At 45.0% G+C, this 17,052-nt stretch overlaps 2 protein-coding genes and 1 non-coding gene across 4 annotated transcripts; all 3 read right to left on the bottom strand.

The window, feature by feature from the left end:
- Window positions 1-1,008: 1,008 nt before the first annotated feature.
- Window positions 1,009-10,982, bottom strand: frmd6 (FERM domain containing 6). 2 transcript variants are annotated; one of them, XM_049740779.1, is made up of 15 exons: window positions 10,792-10,982; window positions 9,645-9,735; window positions 6,150-6,374; window positions 5,989-6,079; window positions 5,461-5,540; window positions 5,101-5,177; window positions 4,857-5,043; window positions 4,403-4,558; window positions 4,256-4,321; window positions 4,106-4,174; window positions 3,358-3,532; window positions 2,967-3,278; window positions 2,766-2,900; window positions 2,600-2,691; window positions 1,009-2,498 (listed from the first exon to the last, which is right to left on the bottom strand). In XM_049740779.1, exons 3-15 carry the CDS (start codon window positions 6,246-6,248, stop codon window positions 2,220-2,222), a joined length of 1,818 nt encoding a protein of 605 aa, XP_049596736.1. In that variant the 5' UTR covers window positions 6,249-6,374; window positions 9,645-9,735; window positions 10,792-10,982; the 3' UTR covers window positions 1,009-2,219. The 2 variants fall into 2 exon arrangements, with proteins under 2 accessions (XP_049596736.1, XP_049596737.1); XM_049740780.1 differs by having other exon boundaries at window positions 2,766-2,897.
- On the bottom strand, window positions 5,336-5,418 carry trnal-uaa (transfer RNA leucine (anticodon UAA)). The gene has a single exon. It is a non-coding gene; the product is annotated as a tRNA-Leu (tRNA).
- A 479-nt stretch (window positions 10,983-11,461) lies between the features above and the next one.
- LOC125981046 (dynein regulatory complex subunit 4-like) lies at window positions 11,462-16,394 on the bottom strand. The gene has a single exon (XM_049740875.2). It carries the CDS (start codon window positions 15,343-15,345, stop codon window positions 14,194-14,196), a length of 1,152 nt encoding a protein of 383 aa, XP_049596832.1. The 5' UTR covers window positions 15,346-16,394; the 3' UTR covers window positions 11,462-14,193.
- Window positions 16,395-17,052: the final 658 nt, after the last annotated feature.

Below are 17,052 nucleotides of genomic sequence, written 5' to 3'. Positions count from 1 at the left end.
ATAATTTTTTTTGGTTTGACAATTTTAACAAGAGAAGCAGCACTGTGTTGTGTAAAAATATACAAATAAGGAGAATGGAAAGAAATAACTCGGTTTTAATGAAGCAGAATGATTGTTGTATGAAAGACAGGTTAGCTTAGTGCTAAATAATAATAAAAAACAAATGGCGGGACAGTGCAACTTGGTAGATAATAAAAGAATACTCACAGGAATACATTGTGTACCTCTGCAAAGAACTTGATTGAGGATTTGAGTTGTGACGTCTCCTCGGTATCCCTGTTTATGCGATACTGCCCCCTGGTGGCCAAGGGATGAACACTTGAGGAAGCGGTACACCTGAACAAATTTGAATAAAAGCAAATAATTGTGACAAAAATAGTTGAATTCTTGTTGACCGTAGATTTGCAGTCTTTATACGTACATCCACTTTAGGGGTGGGCGGATTTGACAAACAATACTTTCTGTGGTCCTTCTCCTGAAGCTTCAATACACGTGGATTAGCGACTTGTCATGAAAATCAGCTTATTAATTAAATCGCCTGCGCTAACACCAGGCTATATAAAGATGATCCTTGGTCATAAAACATAATAATCTGATTATACATCCACGAATAAATCTCTGGAGTCTGAAGCAGGGATTGTTTATACCAGTAGTGTTACGTGGGCTCCCTCTAGCGGTCGGTGAATTTACTTCTTCCAATCCAACACAAGCATCTTTAAAAAGAGTTTAGGGGGGATAAAAACTGGAAGTAGTCTCCATTATAGTTGCATTTGTAAATTAAACTTCCAATATTTATCATACATAATTTGACTTACTATTAAAGATTATCATGTTTGTGAGATTGGTATACTTTTGAATTGTTTTTTTTTTTTGGTCGAAGTCAAAGTTTGTGTGAGTGAAAGAGTCTACACGTTAGAGTAAATAAAGTTTAAAAAGTTGAAATAATTAAATTGTCAATAATTAAAAATAATTAATAAAGTGTGCACTTAATAAACACGAGAGCAGACGTTTGGCAAATAAATGTACCTTTTTAATATGATATTGAAGGCGTTAGTACCAAAAAGGCACACAGACCAGACTTCATAGTAATGAAAAGTCGACTTTGTTTTAGCTACAAAAAAATACATATATATTTTTTCCTGAAGGGAGATAAATCCTTTCACAGAAAGGACAACATAAGAGACGTAAAAGGGACTCTTTTTTTTTTTTTTATGGCTGTGTACCTTAATCATGGTATCAGAAGTGTCTGTCTGTAAAATAGGACATTTGTCATCTTTTAACATGTAGAAATAAACAGCCTTTTGGGAATATTGAACAAAAACAAAAAACAAAAACACATAATCAGATGCTGCAGTGCAGAAAAGATGCGCAATTAAAGCTATTTTTCCATCTCACCTGCACAGAGCAAATATTCCCAAAAGGTCTAAATGTTCTTTTGCTTTTTTGGTTCCCTTTATAAAAGCTTCTCGGAAGACGAAGGATTTATAACAATTTTTTTCTGGATATATTAATGCATGTAGTAATTTGTAAAAAGGACATCATAGATTTGTTAGACATTTGGGAAGTTTTTTGAAATGATATATATAAAAAAATGCATTTCTCTTTTAAAGCCATTAATGCGAAAAACAAAAGCTCAGGTGTGTGAAATACTGTCACATTTGTGTTTTCTTGTAATACTGACCATAAAAAAGACACTTTGTCGGTCAACCGATGTAAAGAAGTAACAACCTCCACTCAAATTGGCAAAGACGCAAGCTGAAAACGGTGCCGCCGCGTAAGCTTAAAGCGGTGCTGAGTAAGCAAAAGCGTGTCGTGCGAGCTGAAAACATATTGTGAACAGTTTCGGGCGTGAGCTTCCAACTTTTGTCGTGTGATCTTAAAACGACGCAGAGCGAGCTTCAACTGGGGCCAAGTAAGCTTAAGTAGATTCATCTCAAAACGATCCAGGGTCAGACAAACTTCAAGGTTGAAATGGTGCTGAGTAAACAAATCATCTCAAAACTTTTGTCAAGTTGAGGAAGCTGAAAATGGCGGCATGGATTGTCTTGGGCGTTTTGGATGAAGAAGGCACGTTGGGCGGCGTGTTACACGCTGCACTTCCTGTCAAAAGACGTCCATCCCTTCAGGTCTTTGGTTGCTAGCGCCACATTTGAGTCTTCTGCGATCCCTTTGGAGTGCCACTGTATTAATTCAGGAAAAAAAAAAAAGGGGGGGGCTCCTCACACCACAAACTCGGGCACGTCGTCACTGGTGAGGTCCAGGGAGAAGTATTTGCTGGTCCTCTTGATCCCGGTGCACTGGTCAGCTAGACCTTGGTAGGTCCCGCCCCCGCCGCCACCACCGTCGCTCAGTTCCTGGGCGCATCCGAAGGTGTAGCTGTGCGCTGTGTCCTGGCACAGCTCGGCCCACTGAAGGCAGTCCTTCTGGTACAGACGGACGTCGTCCAACGACTGGCTGTGGCGGTCGCTGGATGACGGCGGCTTCCTGCACGTGAACGTCTGCGGGCGGGGGAAAATGATTGAGTGTGTGTGCGGGTAATTCTCGCTTTCGCCCTCTAGTGGTTGGATGACTATTTGTTTTCTCATATTGCTAACCCTACCTGTGGGAGGGATTCGATGCTTTGTCCTCTCATCTTGACGACCGTCTCAGAGGAGCTCGACGTGGACGAGCTGACATCTTTGACGATGAGACCTGCCAGGACCACATTTGAGACCTTTAGCGCTCCTCAATGAGATCGTAACAAAACGAAGAACACAAGTCTTTACCGGAGAATCCGTTGTTGTGATCGGGGGACATGGCCAACATGTCCTCGGTGATGTGGATGCACAGCTCCTGGTCCAGGGACATCTCGCTCAGCTCCTCGTAGTCTTTGGGGTCGTCCACCAGCATCTCAATCTCTGCTGGGTTTGCAAGGAGATTTATTTCCAAGTGTACAATTTTTAGTGTAGTGGGTACAACGAGCATACCGTCGTCATCCATGATGCGCTCTTTGCCGCCGCTCTCCACACCCGACGTGTGCGAGCTGCCGTGGCTGTTGGTGGACGAGCCGCCGCATGTCCTCAGGGGCCCGTGGGGGGGCGGGTGAGGGGCGCGGAAGCTGTCCGTCTCGATGCCAGACGTGTGCGAGCTGCCGTGGCTGGCGGTGGAGTGGCGGGAAAGACGTTTGTGGCGGGAGACGCTGCCGCTGCTGCTACCGCTAGCCCGCGAGCGCTTGTCCAGGTTGTCCATGTCCAGCTCCAGCGCGTCGCTTATGTACGACTCACGGTACTGTTTCTTCTCTGGAAGCACAGATTTAGACATTTGAGATGACATTCCTTATTGTGCCAAATTGCCAAAATGTTTTTTTCTGTGACCGACCTTCATGTTCCTCCAGCCGACGGACCTGCTTGAGGACCGGCTGCAGGTTCATGTAGAGTCGATGGCTGTTGCTGAGCAGCTGTAGGAGGTGGCGGGAACGCACGGGGCACCCGGTGTAGTAGATGAGCTTCCGGGCTGAAGGAAGCCCGTCGGGGAGGATCTCGAATTTTTTTCCCTAGGGAAAATAAACAAAATGTGAAATGGTGTCTTATGGCTAGCTGTCCAAATATTCTTCTCTTCAGATTGAATTTCAAACTATAACAATCAGAAGGTCAGGACGATGACCTCGTTCCACATCCACAAGGATGATAATGATGAGGAAGTACAAACAAGACTTTTGTTTTGTCTTCTTTGTCAGCCTACTCAACATCTGGTGTTTATTGACCCGCGTGTCTCGCCACCCGGTGGTCACCGCGGTGCGCTGCCACGCCGAGCCAAAAGGGTGCGGCCGCTCTAATTGCGAAGAAAAGATGGAGGAAATGCAAAAGTGCAACTAGGTTGAATGCAAAACTGCAAAACAAAAGAGCGGACGTTTATTTTGGCCGACGATGATGGCGTTTTGGGTCACGGATATAAAATTCCACTTTTATGTCAAAATGGCTGATCCCCTACCAACATATTTCCAAAGTAGGTTTTAGTTTGTGTGTGGGCAGGAAAAGCCTTCTTAAATCCTCAATTCGTTCCAGCGACAATGACGAAAGAGAAATCAAGCCTTGGCGCCGAGGTTTAGGATGATGTGATGACTCACCACGAAGACCAGCTTCCCCACGTTGGTCCACGGGAAGTCGTACAAAAGCTGCCTCACCGAGCCGACGTTCTGCGAGAAAGGGGGGGGGGGGAGTCACGGGAGGTGCTGACAACTTTGGGATTAGGACATGCAATGAATCCCAGATTGTACCTGGAAGATTTGGATTCCACGTAAAGTCAATCCCAAAGTGAGAGATGCCTCCACTTCCTTCTTGTCCTAAATCCAAATTTATGTTATTAAAAAAATCAAAGGATTTATTAATGACTTTTTGTGAATCTATTCTCAACATTGGCTCACCTTGTAGAGTCTGTAGTAATGGACGGTGACATCATCGAGCTGCGCGCACTCCTTGATATATTTGAGATGCGCCTCGGAGGCCGTGAGGGCGAACTGGTCCTTGTGCATGTTGGGGATATGTCTCAGGATGTAGTCGCTGCCGCGCTTGGCTATCACCTGGGCGAGAGGACGAAAGGGGGAAAGGTCGTATGTGTTTATTTATGCAACATGTGACCTCACTAATTGCCATGTTGACGTTTGCTTTTGTCATTTCCCGTTGTGATTTGGGATAAGGAGGCGGATTGCAGGAAGTGTGGAGCAATCAGACGGGCGTGGTTTTAATACGCAGCAAAAAATGTGGGCCAAAATAAAACTCAGTGCCCCACTTTTTTTTTTTTTTTATGGAGGCACGACATAAGATACAAAACAATATGATGAAGGCCATGTTTACAAAGATGACGTTAGGCGCACTCACCCATGGGGGGAAGTAGGCTTCAGGTTCAAAGTATTTCCCAAAGTGCTTGTTCCGTTTGAAGTTGCCCAGGTCGGCCTGGAGGGCAAAAGCGGCCAGCAGGAAGTAGGCCTCCTCTCGTTGGATGCATTGCGAGAGCAGCACCTGTTTCCTCAGGTGCCAGTAGTAGTAGTACCTGGCGGCGCGGTCACTAAAAACACACGTGTGTTAGCGAGCCCATTGGCTAACGTGAGAAGGCCGGACTTACCTGATTAAGCGTCCGTTCTCCACGTAATACTGAGCTCTGAAGTGGATGATCATCGGAGGGCCAAACTGGTCGATACCCTGAAGAAGGGATGGGTGTTTATTCTCTTCAAAAGGAGGAACCGCAAATTCAACGTGACTCCAACAGAAAGTTCGCGGGTTGCCATATCGCCTTACACCCGCTTTGTCGCCTTAAGGACTTGAGTGCTCGAGGTGACAGCGAAAAGCTAGCCAAAGAATACCAGGAGTGGGGTTCGAACCCACGAGGACTAACGTCCATTGGATCTTAAGTCCAACGCCTTAACCACTCGGCCATCCTGGTGTTGTGCCAAACGATCAGTGACGATCGATTCACATCGGTTACCTTGCTGGCTTCCCGCTTCCATTCTTTGGGGCAGTACTTGGACAGTTTCTGATCCAGTTCCATGTAAATATGTTCGTTATCTGCCGGAAGAAAAGCATATTTTAGGTCATCAGGTGGGCTTGGGGGTCACGAATCGGCTGGGTGGCCGCTGTTTGCTTTGCGGATTCCACGCTGTTCAGACAAACACTTGAGGAATGTCCCACAATCAGACCCGATGGCACCGAGCCAGCGCACCGGCCGACCCGCCATTGGCTCATCTGGAGGCCAGCTGTCTTTTTGCTACACACTGCACTTGCCGGCCAGCGTCACACACACGCACGCACGCGGTGACTCACACAACCCTTTTCTGGCCGCACAATGGAGCCAGTCAGGAGGAGGAGGCCCGGTTTGACGGAGACCTCCATGACAGCTAGGTGAGACATGCTACTTTTAGGGCCCGTTGCGCTTTTCCCAGCCAGGGAATGCTAAGCTATAAAATGTTCTGAATACATCTGCGGTCAGCCATCTGAGAAGAAGTAGTGGACTCACTTTGAATAACACTGAGTCCAAACAGGTGACAGTCCTTCAGCCTTAGAAGGTCACACACTTGAACCAATAGCTCCTGACACAGGGTTTTCACCTGAGAAGGAGAACAAGCCACATCAGGTGAGATAGAAACAAAAAGTTCTATTGTTGAATTCTACCCTCACGTTGACAATGACGTTGAGCGTGTCGTCGTTGGGTAGAAAGACACAGACGCAGCGGCGGTCCTGCATGGCTTTGTTGTTGTGGAAGTTCACTTTGTTCATCTTCGTGTGGCCTCCACCTCCTTCCTCCTCCTCCTCCTCCACCACCCCGCTACCACCAGCACCGACGCGCCGACTTCAGCCGCGCTTCAGCCCGGAAGAGGAACATGGAGATCAACCGGGTGACCGCTGTGGAGACACAAAGAGTTTTCTGAGGCCTGTGAAACTTCTCCGAAAGGTGGCCGCCGTCCATTAACAATGCTTCCTGTTGGAAGTCATTCACCTTCAAGGCTTCCGCCTTGAACAGATTAGGAAGTTATGGGCGGGATTAAATTACAGTAGAAGAGGAAGAAGCAATTAGTCTTTGAAAAGAAGCCAGCGATTTGAATGAGGGCCACATTCCGATGTCAGAAAGTGACGCTACGTAGCGTTAGCATAGGAGCTATACATACAGCAGCTGCTGGCATGAGGTTAATGAGATGTGAGCTGCTTCTAATGATGTACATTAGAAGTGCCAGAAGGTTCTACATCTGTGTCTAGCAAAAAATATAGCACGGTTCCGTTTGCCAACACCAAATAAAAAACAGTAAATGATAGAATAATCGATTCTAAAAATATTGGCGCCGAAGTTGAATAAGACTTGCTGAAGGATTTTAACATAATATCGTGATTGTTTGACTTTTTGAGACAAATTTGCAGTTGACCTTCCACTTTTGGTCTTAAGGGGGCGTATTCAAATGTGATATTTCCAGCAAGACAATCGTTCTTCTATAAATGAATAAGACGATTGTCAGCCGGGCACTGATGGTAAAAGTGACTCCTGAATCGATTCTCACGAGGTGGCCACGTTCGGTTGTCTTATGATTCACTTGTGAGCAGTCCAGGTCCTCCAGTGTTTATGTATTTAACCAGGTTTGTGTACTTTGGTCTTCTGTTGTGTTTTTAGTGGATTAGATGTTCTTCAGGAGAACTTTGTAGGAGTTGCAGGATAACGTCTTGTGTGGCCCTAAAAAAAAAATGAACGGCGGTTGGAGGTGAGTCAGCCATAACTCGCTCAAGTCATCTTCTAATGCGTTTCAACATCTGCACACGAGACCACAGAAGGCCACGAAAGTTCTCCAAGCAATTAGGGTGAGCGAGGGAGAGTGGCGGATAATCACATTAGCGCCGCCGTGCCTGAGTGTGATGCAACACGGGCGGCGCACAAAAGAGCGGCCGGCTGAGCTTCCCGCGGCCTTTTCAGCCTCGCAAACAGAGATTCTGTCAACGTGGCAAAGCTTTCCACATCAGAGCTTGTCATCAAATTCGACCAAAAAGGAGCTTCTCGCGCTCAAACTTTGCAGGTCTCTTTCATGGCTCCTGACTCAAGACTCGCGAGTCAAAAGGAAAACTTCCTCAGCTTTGTAGGTGAAAAAAAAAAAAAAGTTTCCCCCGAGGGAGGCCGTCACTGTGCCGCAGGTAGAGGAAGTGTCAATTCTGGATCAAAAAGCGAGCGAGAGAGACGGCGTTCAAAGGCCTTTGAAAAAAGAAAAAAAAAAAAAAGGAAAGTGCTGCAGCGGGGAGAATTCCTCGCTCACATCTGCTTCTCATTCCGACAATGGCGACCATTGATTGGGGATGCAGCGCCCACAAACTGCATTCCTTGTTAGCGTCCCACAACTGTCCAAATAACATCAGACAAAAGCTTCAAACTAAAGATTAACGAGAGTAACCCGCTTTTGAGTTCAGCTGATCGATTTAGAAAAATAATTAGATGCCATTTTTTTTGCCATTGCGATTTCCAGCATATATATGTATATATATATATATATATATATATATATATATATATATATATATATATATATATGCACACCCCCTGCGGAGATGTTTAAAGGGCTCTCTTCGAAAGGTCGTGACTTTTTCCCACGGCCGGGAGAGCCGTTTATCCAGCTGAAGAGAAAATGCCGGCGAGCTTGACGTCCGACTCTAAATCACAGCGGTCACGCGGCTGCTTTATCCTTGACGCCGATGCTTAGCTTGGCTCCTTTCCTCCCTCCCTTCGGCGTAAAGCCGCTCGACAGTCGGCAGAGAGACGGGGTATAAACAGGAAAAAGCCTTTTAATCGGGCCACCCTCCGTGTCTTTTTTTTCGGGAGTAAACATACGCTAGTGTGTACGGCGTTCTAAGTATGCACTTCCGACATGTAAATATTTTGCCGTACGATGATGATATCTGAAATATTCCAAAATAGTTCCTCTGTGTGTCACCGGGGGAGCGGAAGCCGTCACGGTGACTTTGCCAGGGGAGTCATCGCTGCATCTTGTCCAATCTGCGTACGCTAAATACGCTTGTCGCTAACAATAGCTAAAGTGAGTCAAGCAAAGCTACAAATCTCTGCCCTTTGGTAATAGCTTGTTACAAGTCTTTTCTTGAATAAACAAAAAGAGCATACCTTCTTTCACACACACACACAAGTGGACATGTTAGAACAGCCCAAGCTCCCCGCCCGGCGCTGGAGCAACCGAAGCGCGCGTGAGTAATTCCGCAACACGCCGCAGAGACGTCAACCCGGCCATTACGCGCGCTCGAAATAGAGCGCGACAGCTTTTAAGGAGAGGCTTGAAAAGATGCGAGCTGCAATTATAGCAAAGCCCCAAAACCGGCCTTGTTTTGATGGCAGTTTGGCCTTTTCATACCTGGAAGAGGTCTTGCAAAACTTTGAGCCCAACTGTAAGAATGGGAATGTTTTAAAAAGCTCGGGCGGAATGCGTAACAGCATCCACCTGGTTGCTCGCCAGAGGATGAATCTATCAGCCAGAAGGCCAGCCTCAATGGAAGGAAAAGCTATAATGAAAAGCAGCGCGCGAATAAAGGTCGTACTTCCTTGAAAGGATCGGAGCGGAGGGGAGAGAACACAATCCAAGGAAGGAGAGACAAATGCAGGAAGAACTCAGACATTTTTTTTTTGGTGAGAGGGGGGACATTTTAGAAACGGTGTTAACCCAGCTAATGACTTAAGTCACAGGTCACTTGTATGACTTAGCAGTTTTTTTTGGAGTGGATTGAGGTGGTGCTGATTCCACACTCCTGCCCAGAGTTTATTTTGAACCCTACCGGTTATTTTGGATTACGATGTTCGGGGCTGACCGAAAGAACCGCACATCAAAACAGACTTAAGGGGAAGAGTGTAAAAGCATATTTGGGCCTGTGAGATATACAAGAGAGAATTTGTGGAGGCGTTTTTTTGTTTCATGTTTACGTCGCCAAGGACAAACAATCGGGTTGTTTTTGTTCCAATTGTTCCTCTTCACGAACAAGGACGTCAAGACGTCTGGCTATCTTGTTTTTTTTTTTGTTTTTTTGTAAGATTGTTTGGTGAGAGAGGTGAATTACTTCTGATAATAAGGTCTAGAAAGCAGTCAAAGTTAAATACATGGATTAAAGGCGTGAATTATATATGAAGTGGGTCCACTCTACCAGGTGAAAGACTTTTTCCTTTCCAAGTTGGACTTTTCACAACCGCCAAAGTCTTCTCCCCCGGAGGCAACGTGGATCTTGCTGTGTTGACCTTAAAAGAAAGCGAGTCCCCAGTGAATACAAAGTAAACAATAGCGGCAACATCCACAGAAACGCGGCGGAGAAATCAAATCGATCCGGGAAGCTTTAGGAAGACTTTTACGCTTTTATCTTCCTGCATTCCAATCATTTATCTCAATGAGTCATCAAAACACACAGCGAGCATCCGCGTCCGCACATTTCCTCCTTATTTCCTCCTTTAACAGAATTCATCCTGTATAATAAAATAAATTATTCCCTCTGGGAAATTTTGATGGTTAAACACGCAGCAGGTTTACAATGACCTGTCAATATTTTGGGTAGAAACAAACTAAATAAATACGGATGGAACCCTTTTGTGAGTCATATTTATTTTGAAGTTTTAGGAAATCTTGAAAACAAAAAAAAAAAGGGGGGGGGGGGGGGTAATTCTAAAACTATTCTGCTTGCCTTAATTTAGCTTTTTCCTTTTTATTATAGGAACAAGGATGTAAAATGGAGTCCAAAATGTGTAATTTTGACATTTTTGAAACATTATTCCCACTCTTTGATTTCTATTTTTTCACTTGAACGTTTTAAAAACAAAGCAAGAATAAGCGACATGAGGATTCATAGTGAATCTGACGTGTGTGTGTGTGTCTGTGTGTGTAAATGTGTGTCATAGTAATTACACAATAACAAAGTGAGGAATTAGCAGTACTCCAAAGAATGTGGATTTCATGGGGAAAAAAAACACGACCTATATATATTTATCATCGTATAAAACGATTACATAATTATTAATGAGGCTACGACACCCCCAAGAAAAAAAAAAAAAAAGCAAAGTTGCTTACTAAAATTCCATGGCAACATTCCCCGTGCATTAACGCTGGCAGCATCATCGAGTTACGTGCCCGGACACGGTTTTTTTTTTTTTTTTTCTTCCAGCGGGTTCAAATAACACATTGTCAATATAAAAACAGCTACAAAATAAAAATGTGGATATTTGCTACGAGTTTTGTCACGTCACAACCCGACCTTCCTTGGATTAAGTTTTTTTAAGAGTCCTCGTGAATGACCCACAACTCACCTTTTGCTAAGAAAAAAAATGGCGTATTCCCTTGAAAACAAGTTAATCCAGGCACGGTGCTGTTTGTGGCGAAGGAGAAAGGAACGGGAAAAGGATATCCGCGATGCCGAGAAAGAGACTTTTAAATTCGACGGAGCGCAGTTGAACCGGTCGACTCGCGCCACATTCTGCCCAAGCTCCAGCTCTTCTTCTGGGTTTACATGAGCTCAGCGAGAGGGGGCGTTCGGCAGGGGTGGATTGAGTAAAGAAGACGCCGTAAAATAACAACACAACCAAAGAATGTCATATTCTTAGTTGTATTCAGGTTTAAAATATATTTAGATAAAATTATCTGCGTTAATACGAGTTGTTAAAGTTGAGTATCGCGAAACGTTATAGTGCTAAATATTAAACTCCCCCACATATAAGGAAAGTTGGTATCGTCCACGGTGGTTTCTCATTCCTTTCCAGGCTGGATTGGAAGATTGGAAGTGTCCCACTGGCTGTGGAAGGGGGAGCCAGGGGTGGGACTGAATATAAAGATATTAAAAGCAAGTCCTGAAAATACGTCCTAATGTGGGCCAGCTTATTTTTAAGAGCGGAAACTACTTACGTCCTCGTTAGAAATCTCCCAATGTTCGTCATAAATCACTAAGTCTACTCCAGAATCACAGTCACAAAGTTGCGGAACTCAATTTAAACTATTTATCATCCATTTTCTGTCATGGGAAAAATAATAGAACCATTATAAAGTCACAAAACACACTGCCAAAGGAAGATATAGTGGTGAATCCCCAGACTTAAACCCTACAGAGCATGCTACTTTGATGCTCGCTGAACTCAACTCCCAGCAGCGAAACATTGAAGTCATCTTGAGTAAATCATGATGACGCATTCGAAGAAAGACAAAAAGAGGGACAGAGAAGAAAGCGATGGTGATGGCGGGGACGGAGTCAAGGAGTGGATGTCACCAGATGGTACGGTGAAAACAATACACCATGGTAACCCTATACAGTAGACGTCTTTTTAATTCAAACACTGGAATAGTGTTTGAATAAAATGACAAAGATGAAACATGCCAGTGAGAATAACGAAGGATAAACACAACACGCATTGCACGTGGCGTCGTTTGCAATTCAAATGGGGGAGAGCGGCAATGCAGGTTAGACATAATTATCTGTGAAGATTCAAACACATGCTCTGCAGCGGCCCCCCCAGTAGTGTCGTATAACCCCCGCAACGAGCGAGCGACCCACCGACTGAGCCCAATGACTCGCTCGCTGCTGCTGGCTTTAAAAGTCATTTAAAGCCAGTCAGCAGCTTTTGTCATTAGCTCATCGTGTGCAATGAGCTAGGGAAAATGAGACACTTTGTATGTGTGTGTGTAAAAACATTTTGGACCAAGTTGAAAACGTTTGTCGCTACTAAATAATGCATAGCAACTATTGACGTCGCTTTTAAGAAAACATGCAAAATTCATGCCGGCTTTGCGCCTGCCAGGCATCAGGAGAGTATGTCGAGGAACGTAATGAGATAATGGGGCCTTTTTTTTTATGACTTTGTAATTCAAAAACATTCTATTGATTTTCTTCAGCCTTTGGTGGGGGGGCATCAGTGCTTTAAAATACACCCGTGATGCTACAGTTCTTGAAATCCAAAATATTGATATAGCTATATAACGATATACTGCCCCCTGGTGGCCATGATGGGCACACCAGAAGGAGAAACACAATGAATTGAAGTAAAAAATAAAATCATTTGAGAATTGTTATATTCGTCACGTTTTAATGATATTGCAAGCCATGTTGCAAAACCCACGCCCCCCCCCCTCGTCCCACTCGATGGAATGTCGGCTCTAGACTCTGTGGTACGAACGTGTCACCTGAGAGTGTCAATTCAGGCATCAGTGCACTCTGCTATCTCATGCATGCACCCTCACCCTCGTCCCCCCTTGCTGTTAAAGCTCCATCCCCCTTTAACTGCAGTAATAACATTCCTGAATATGTGACTGACTGCGGCGTTGACTTACATTATAAGCAGCCTTGCTTCGGGTTCATCGGGACCAAGATGTCATTTTACGCAATTTTTAGTTTAGTCTAGTGTTATTTATAGTGAAGTTACTTGCATCTATTTAAATCAGAGAGAAAAGATAGTGAGAAGAAGAGAAAAAGAAGAACAAATATTTGGCTTCAGCGGGGAGACATGTTTGGGTTTCGTTCCTGTTGTCCAAAGTCCAAAAAAGAAAAACTTTCACAGGTGTGCGTTGACCTCGGATTCTCACACGTGCTTCTGTTTTGTTGACTGGTAAAGAAATGTCAGATGGCCCTATTGTTGCTAAATTTAAGTATCGAAAATCGATTACAATAATCGAGTCTTGGGCTCCGAGAAGATGAACAGATTATTTTTCAGAGATATCCAAAAAATGGGCCTAGCATTTCTTTAAAACGCCAACATCGCCACCTACAGGCCTGGCATGCATTCTGCATAGTTTTCGATTATTTTGGACGTATCGGGATTAACTCCGTTTTGATCGTTGAAGCCATTTCCACCTGTCACGACACTCCCAAAATCAACTTCATCTGCAGTTCCGGCACGGTTTCACCGTTAACGCTCCACCACAGTCTGCCGCCTTTTACGACCGCCTTTAATCTGCCTTTGTTCTTTTGCCGTCTCACCCTCCTCTCACCCCCCCTGAGGGCTTCTCAAATTCCTCCAAACTCCTCCATGTGAAAGACGTGAGAACCTTTTTCTTCATTGATTAACTTGATCCAAGATGGAACTTCTGGCGATTTACAACGGCAATTCCAAATATATACACGCGTACACACAAAGAGCGAGTGTTTTCAAAAATGACGTCGAGTGTGTTTTGGTTCGCTCGCCTCCAAAGAAAGAACCTCTCAGACCAGGAACATTTACCTCACAGAGGCACAGGAAGAAAGACTGTTTAGCTAAGACTTAAAAAAAAAAATCCAGGCTTTGGGGTTTGTCCGTGGTGACGCGGGTTGGATCGGTCCAGGTCCCGGCCCTGTGCAGGAGACCACGATGGTTTCAGCGGGAGAACATCTGGTTGTGTTTAGGGACCCTGCTGTTCATTCAACAGAACATTCCAAAGCAGGCTCTGTTGTAATGGGTCACAGAGATCCAGAACATGGAGGTTCAGCCATGAGTTTGCAAAAAAAAAATGGAGTCCAAGTGTTGATTTTTTTTAAAGTGTGTTCTTTTTTAACTAAGTCAATCAGATATACCCAGATAGTTGTTTTTAATGGTGGCGGGTAAACGTCATAAAAAAAATTACCTTTGGAACTTAACTCATTCACTGCCAACCCAGTTAATATCATTGACGTGTCCTCATGTAACTCCAACATCTGCAGTTTTCCAGGTCCAGGTCTACCGGGGGGCGTGGTGACCCCCCCCAAGTCAGCGTTATGCACCGAGGCTCCTTTCAAGCTTCTCCAAAGTTTCGGTAGCGGCTTGCAGCTTGAGCTTCAGCTGTCTCGTCCGTAGTCCGTTGCGGTGCTGGACCTCTAGAAGACCCGCCGCCTGGCTCTTGAGTAGTTCCTGGTGCTCCAGCTCCTTGGATTCCAGCTCTTGCACAAGGTTACTGTGCTTCATGGAAAGCTCCTCTAGCTCGTCCTCCACGGCCGCGAGGCGAGCGTTGCTGGCTTCGCGATGGGCCTTGTTCTCGTTGTGCTTCTCCAGCTGCCTTTGGAGCTCCTCGAGTTTCTTCTTGTCCTGCTGGAGGTTCTCCTGCGGGCACACCGGCTGCTTCTGGATGGACGTGAGCTGCCGTACCACACCCTGGCACATGATGGTGGTTAGCTGCTTCTCCAGGAGGGAGATCTCCTCCATATGTGCTTGGTAGAACTCCCAGCTTCGCTTTAGTGCATGGCGGAAAGCGCCGTCGTGCTCTTTCTTCAGTGACTCCAGACGGATTTGCATTTGCGTGTCCAGGACGTTGATCTCGGCTTCTACCTTCTTCTCGGATGTTTCAAACATTGGGAGAATCTTGGCGTTGTGCTTGGCCTCCAGCTCCACCTTCCTCCAGTCGTGCGGGACCATGATGTCCACAATCTTGGACGCCTGGTCGAACTTAAGCTGCTCAATGTGGTTTTGGTTGTAGAGCTCCTTCTCACTGATGTCCACCTGCAGGCTGCGGATCTCATTCAGCGCCCCTTGCTCCATCTCAAAGTTCTTGTTGTCGCCGATGGTGGAGAAACGGGACCCGTCCAGTTTCAGTTGCGAAATATTGGCGTGGCACTCGGACTCCAGGTGCCGGACCTTCTGCTGGTACTTGGTCACCTTCATCCTGTGGAGCATCTTGGCCTCATCACGCACGATGCTGCCCTCACGCAGCTTGTCCTTCACATCTTGAAGCTTCTGTTTGGAGATCTCCCAGAAGGCTTTGACTTGGTCCCGTATGAGCTGGAAGCTCTTCTTCTCATCTTGGATGCGGGTCAGCTCCGTTGTGATCTTAGCAACTCGCTCTATCAGCTGCTGTTCGGTCAGTTCGGTCAGTGGCGTGTTTTCATCGACGACCACCGCTTTCCCTTTCCCTTTGCCCTTCCCTTTAGCCATCTTGGAGAACACTCACAAGCCCTGGATATATTTCGAGGACTCAGTTGATTGCACTCAAGTGATTTTTCCGGAGCTGCAAAACCTTGATTGCTTTGAAACTACAACTATCAGCAAGTCTGAAATGTTGTGATGTCATCTTTGGCAGTGAGGTTTTCTTTGAAGAGTAAGTTGGTTTAGATGACTCCATCAAACATCATAGATGACATCTTAACGGAAACAGTTTTTGAATTGCTGCTTGACTCTTAAATCGTCTTTAAAAAATGCTCCAGCTAGGAAATAAGCTTTTGTTGTAACTTAAAACTTGGACCGGGAGACGTTTGGAGGATTTAGCGTCGCCGAGGCTGGTTGTCTGTTTCCATCAAACACAGAAGATTAGCGCATTCCGGGTCGTCACTGATACAGCTGAAAAGAATTATGGTTTTTCAGGCTCGTGTTTTTCGGATGTTGATGTAAGCGTTTTTTTTTTTTTTTCTCTCCTCTTAAAGATGGAAGCTTTTTTTGTCTTTGAGTTCCCGGGGTTGTAGGTTTCACATAGTCACCACTGCTGGATCCACCTTCTTCCTTCTCGGAGGAGGAACTGTGGTCCATTTAATTCCAGTCTTGGCCGCAACTACGTTCTCGTGTATTTGAGCAAACCACAAACGCTCCGAGAAAGTCTAAACATCAGCTCTAGAAAAATTGGTAAGCTAAAGCTCGCTTGCTAGCTTACTTGAGTCAATACTGGTGAGCTAATCATTAAAAATGAGAAAATATTTGTTAATTAGGGCTGATTAAGGCTCAAAAAGTGAATCAAATATTTTCAAAAAACATTTTGTCGCTAGGGAACTGTCATCTCAGACCTTGAACAGAATGTAGTCTGAGCCATCTGTGTCACATATGCCACATTGTCATTTTTGTGGGAATGTAAAACATGTTTGAGGTTTACAACCAACAGGAACATGATTTGTAATCTGGAGGTCATATCAGAAGAAACACATAAGTTCCTAGTAGATAAAATGATAGCAAAGATTCTTGTAGTCAGTTTAGAATTGTGAAATATGCTAGACATGTCGAGAATGAGACGCACAAAAATAAAACGGCTGAAAAGACACGGGAAGTCTGATTTGGTTTAGAATGGCCATTTTGTGTCAGTTTTAAGTGTGTGTGTTGTGTGAACGAGGCAAAAGGTGATGAAATGTGACCACAGGTGAGCTCACACACAAGTTGGGGCCTGCCCGCCATTCATCGGGATGAACCCAAGCTAACATTTGGAAATGTGTCGGCATGTCGGGCGTGAAATTCAAACAATGCGACTTGGTTCTATTCAAACGCAAAATCTCATTGTGGTGGTTTTTAACTCAGCCGAATAATAGTGGGCAGATTTCAAAGTAGAACTCTTCAAAAAAAAAAAAAAATCAACATAATCACTCACATATTTTAGTTGAGTTTGATCAATTTGAATATTTTATTTGCTGGAAATTGTGAGCTCATCGAAGACACAAATAAAATCACCCTCCCTTTCCCTGGTGTCCTGATCTTAAATGAATTCCGATGTCTAAATGCACACCAATTCCCAGTCAAGTGGAGAAAAAAAATTAACTCAGGGAGTGGATGCATATGTCGGGGGCTTTTCAACTGACCCAGGACCAGATGTGAGTTTCGGGTCGGGTGCCGAGCACCACAACAAAACTCGCCATCACCATGGAAACGGTCGCTCGGTTGGCTGAT

The sequence above is a fragment of the Syngnathus scovelli genome, chromosome 14, assembly GCF_024217435.2.
Source record: "Syngnathus scovelli strain Florida chromosome 14, RoL_Ssco_1.2, whole genome shotgun sequence".
NCBI lineage: Eukaryota > Metazoa > Chordata > Actinopteri > Syngnathiformes > Syngnathidae > Syngnathus > Syngnathus scovelli.
The sequence above is the reverse complement of the archived record's forward strand: the minus strand, read 5'-3'. Positions and strand labels throughout refer to the sequence as shown.

What these genes read in the sequence shown, in the direction of transcription:
- frmd6 (XM_049740779.1), bottom strand. Translation starts at nt 6,248, where the DNA reads ATGAACAAAGTGAACTTCCACAACAACAAAGCCATGCAGGACCGCCGC. An exon ending in GTGGAATCCAAATCTTCCAG is followed by an intron (nt 4,175 to 4,255) that starts GTACAATCTGGG and finishes CCTTTCTCGCAG; the next exon opens with AACGTCGGCTCGGTGAGGCA. An exon ending in GCATCGAATCCCTCCCACAG is followed by an intron (nt 2,499 to 2,599) that starts GTAGGGTTAGCA and finishes CCCCGCCCGCAG; the next exon opens with ACGTTCACGTGCAGGAAGCC.
- LOC125981046 (XM_049740875.2), bottom strand. Translation starts at nt 15,345, where the DNA reads ATGGCTAAAGGGAAGGGCAAAGGGAAAGGGAAAGCGGTGGTCGTCGAT.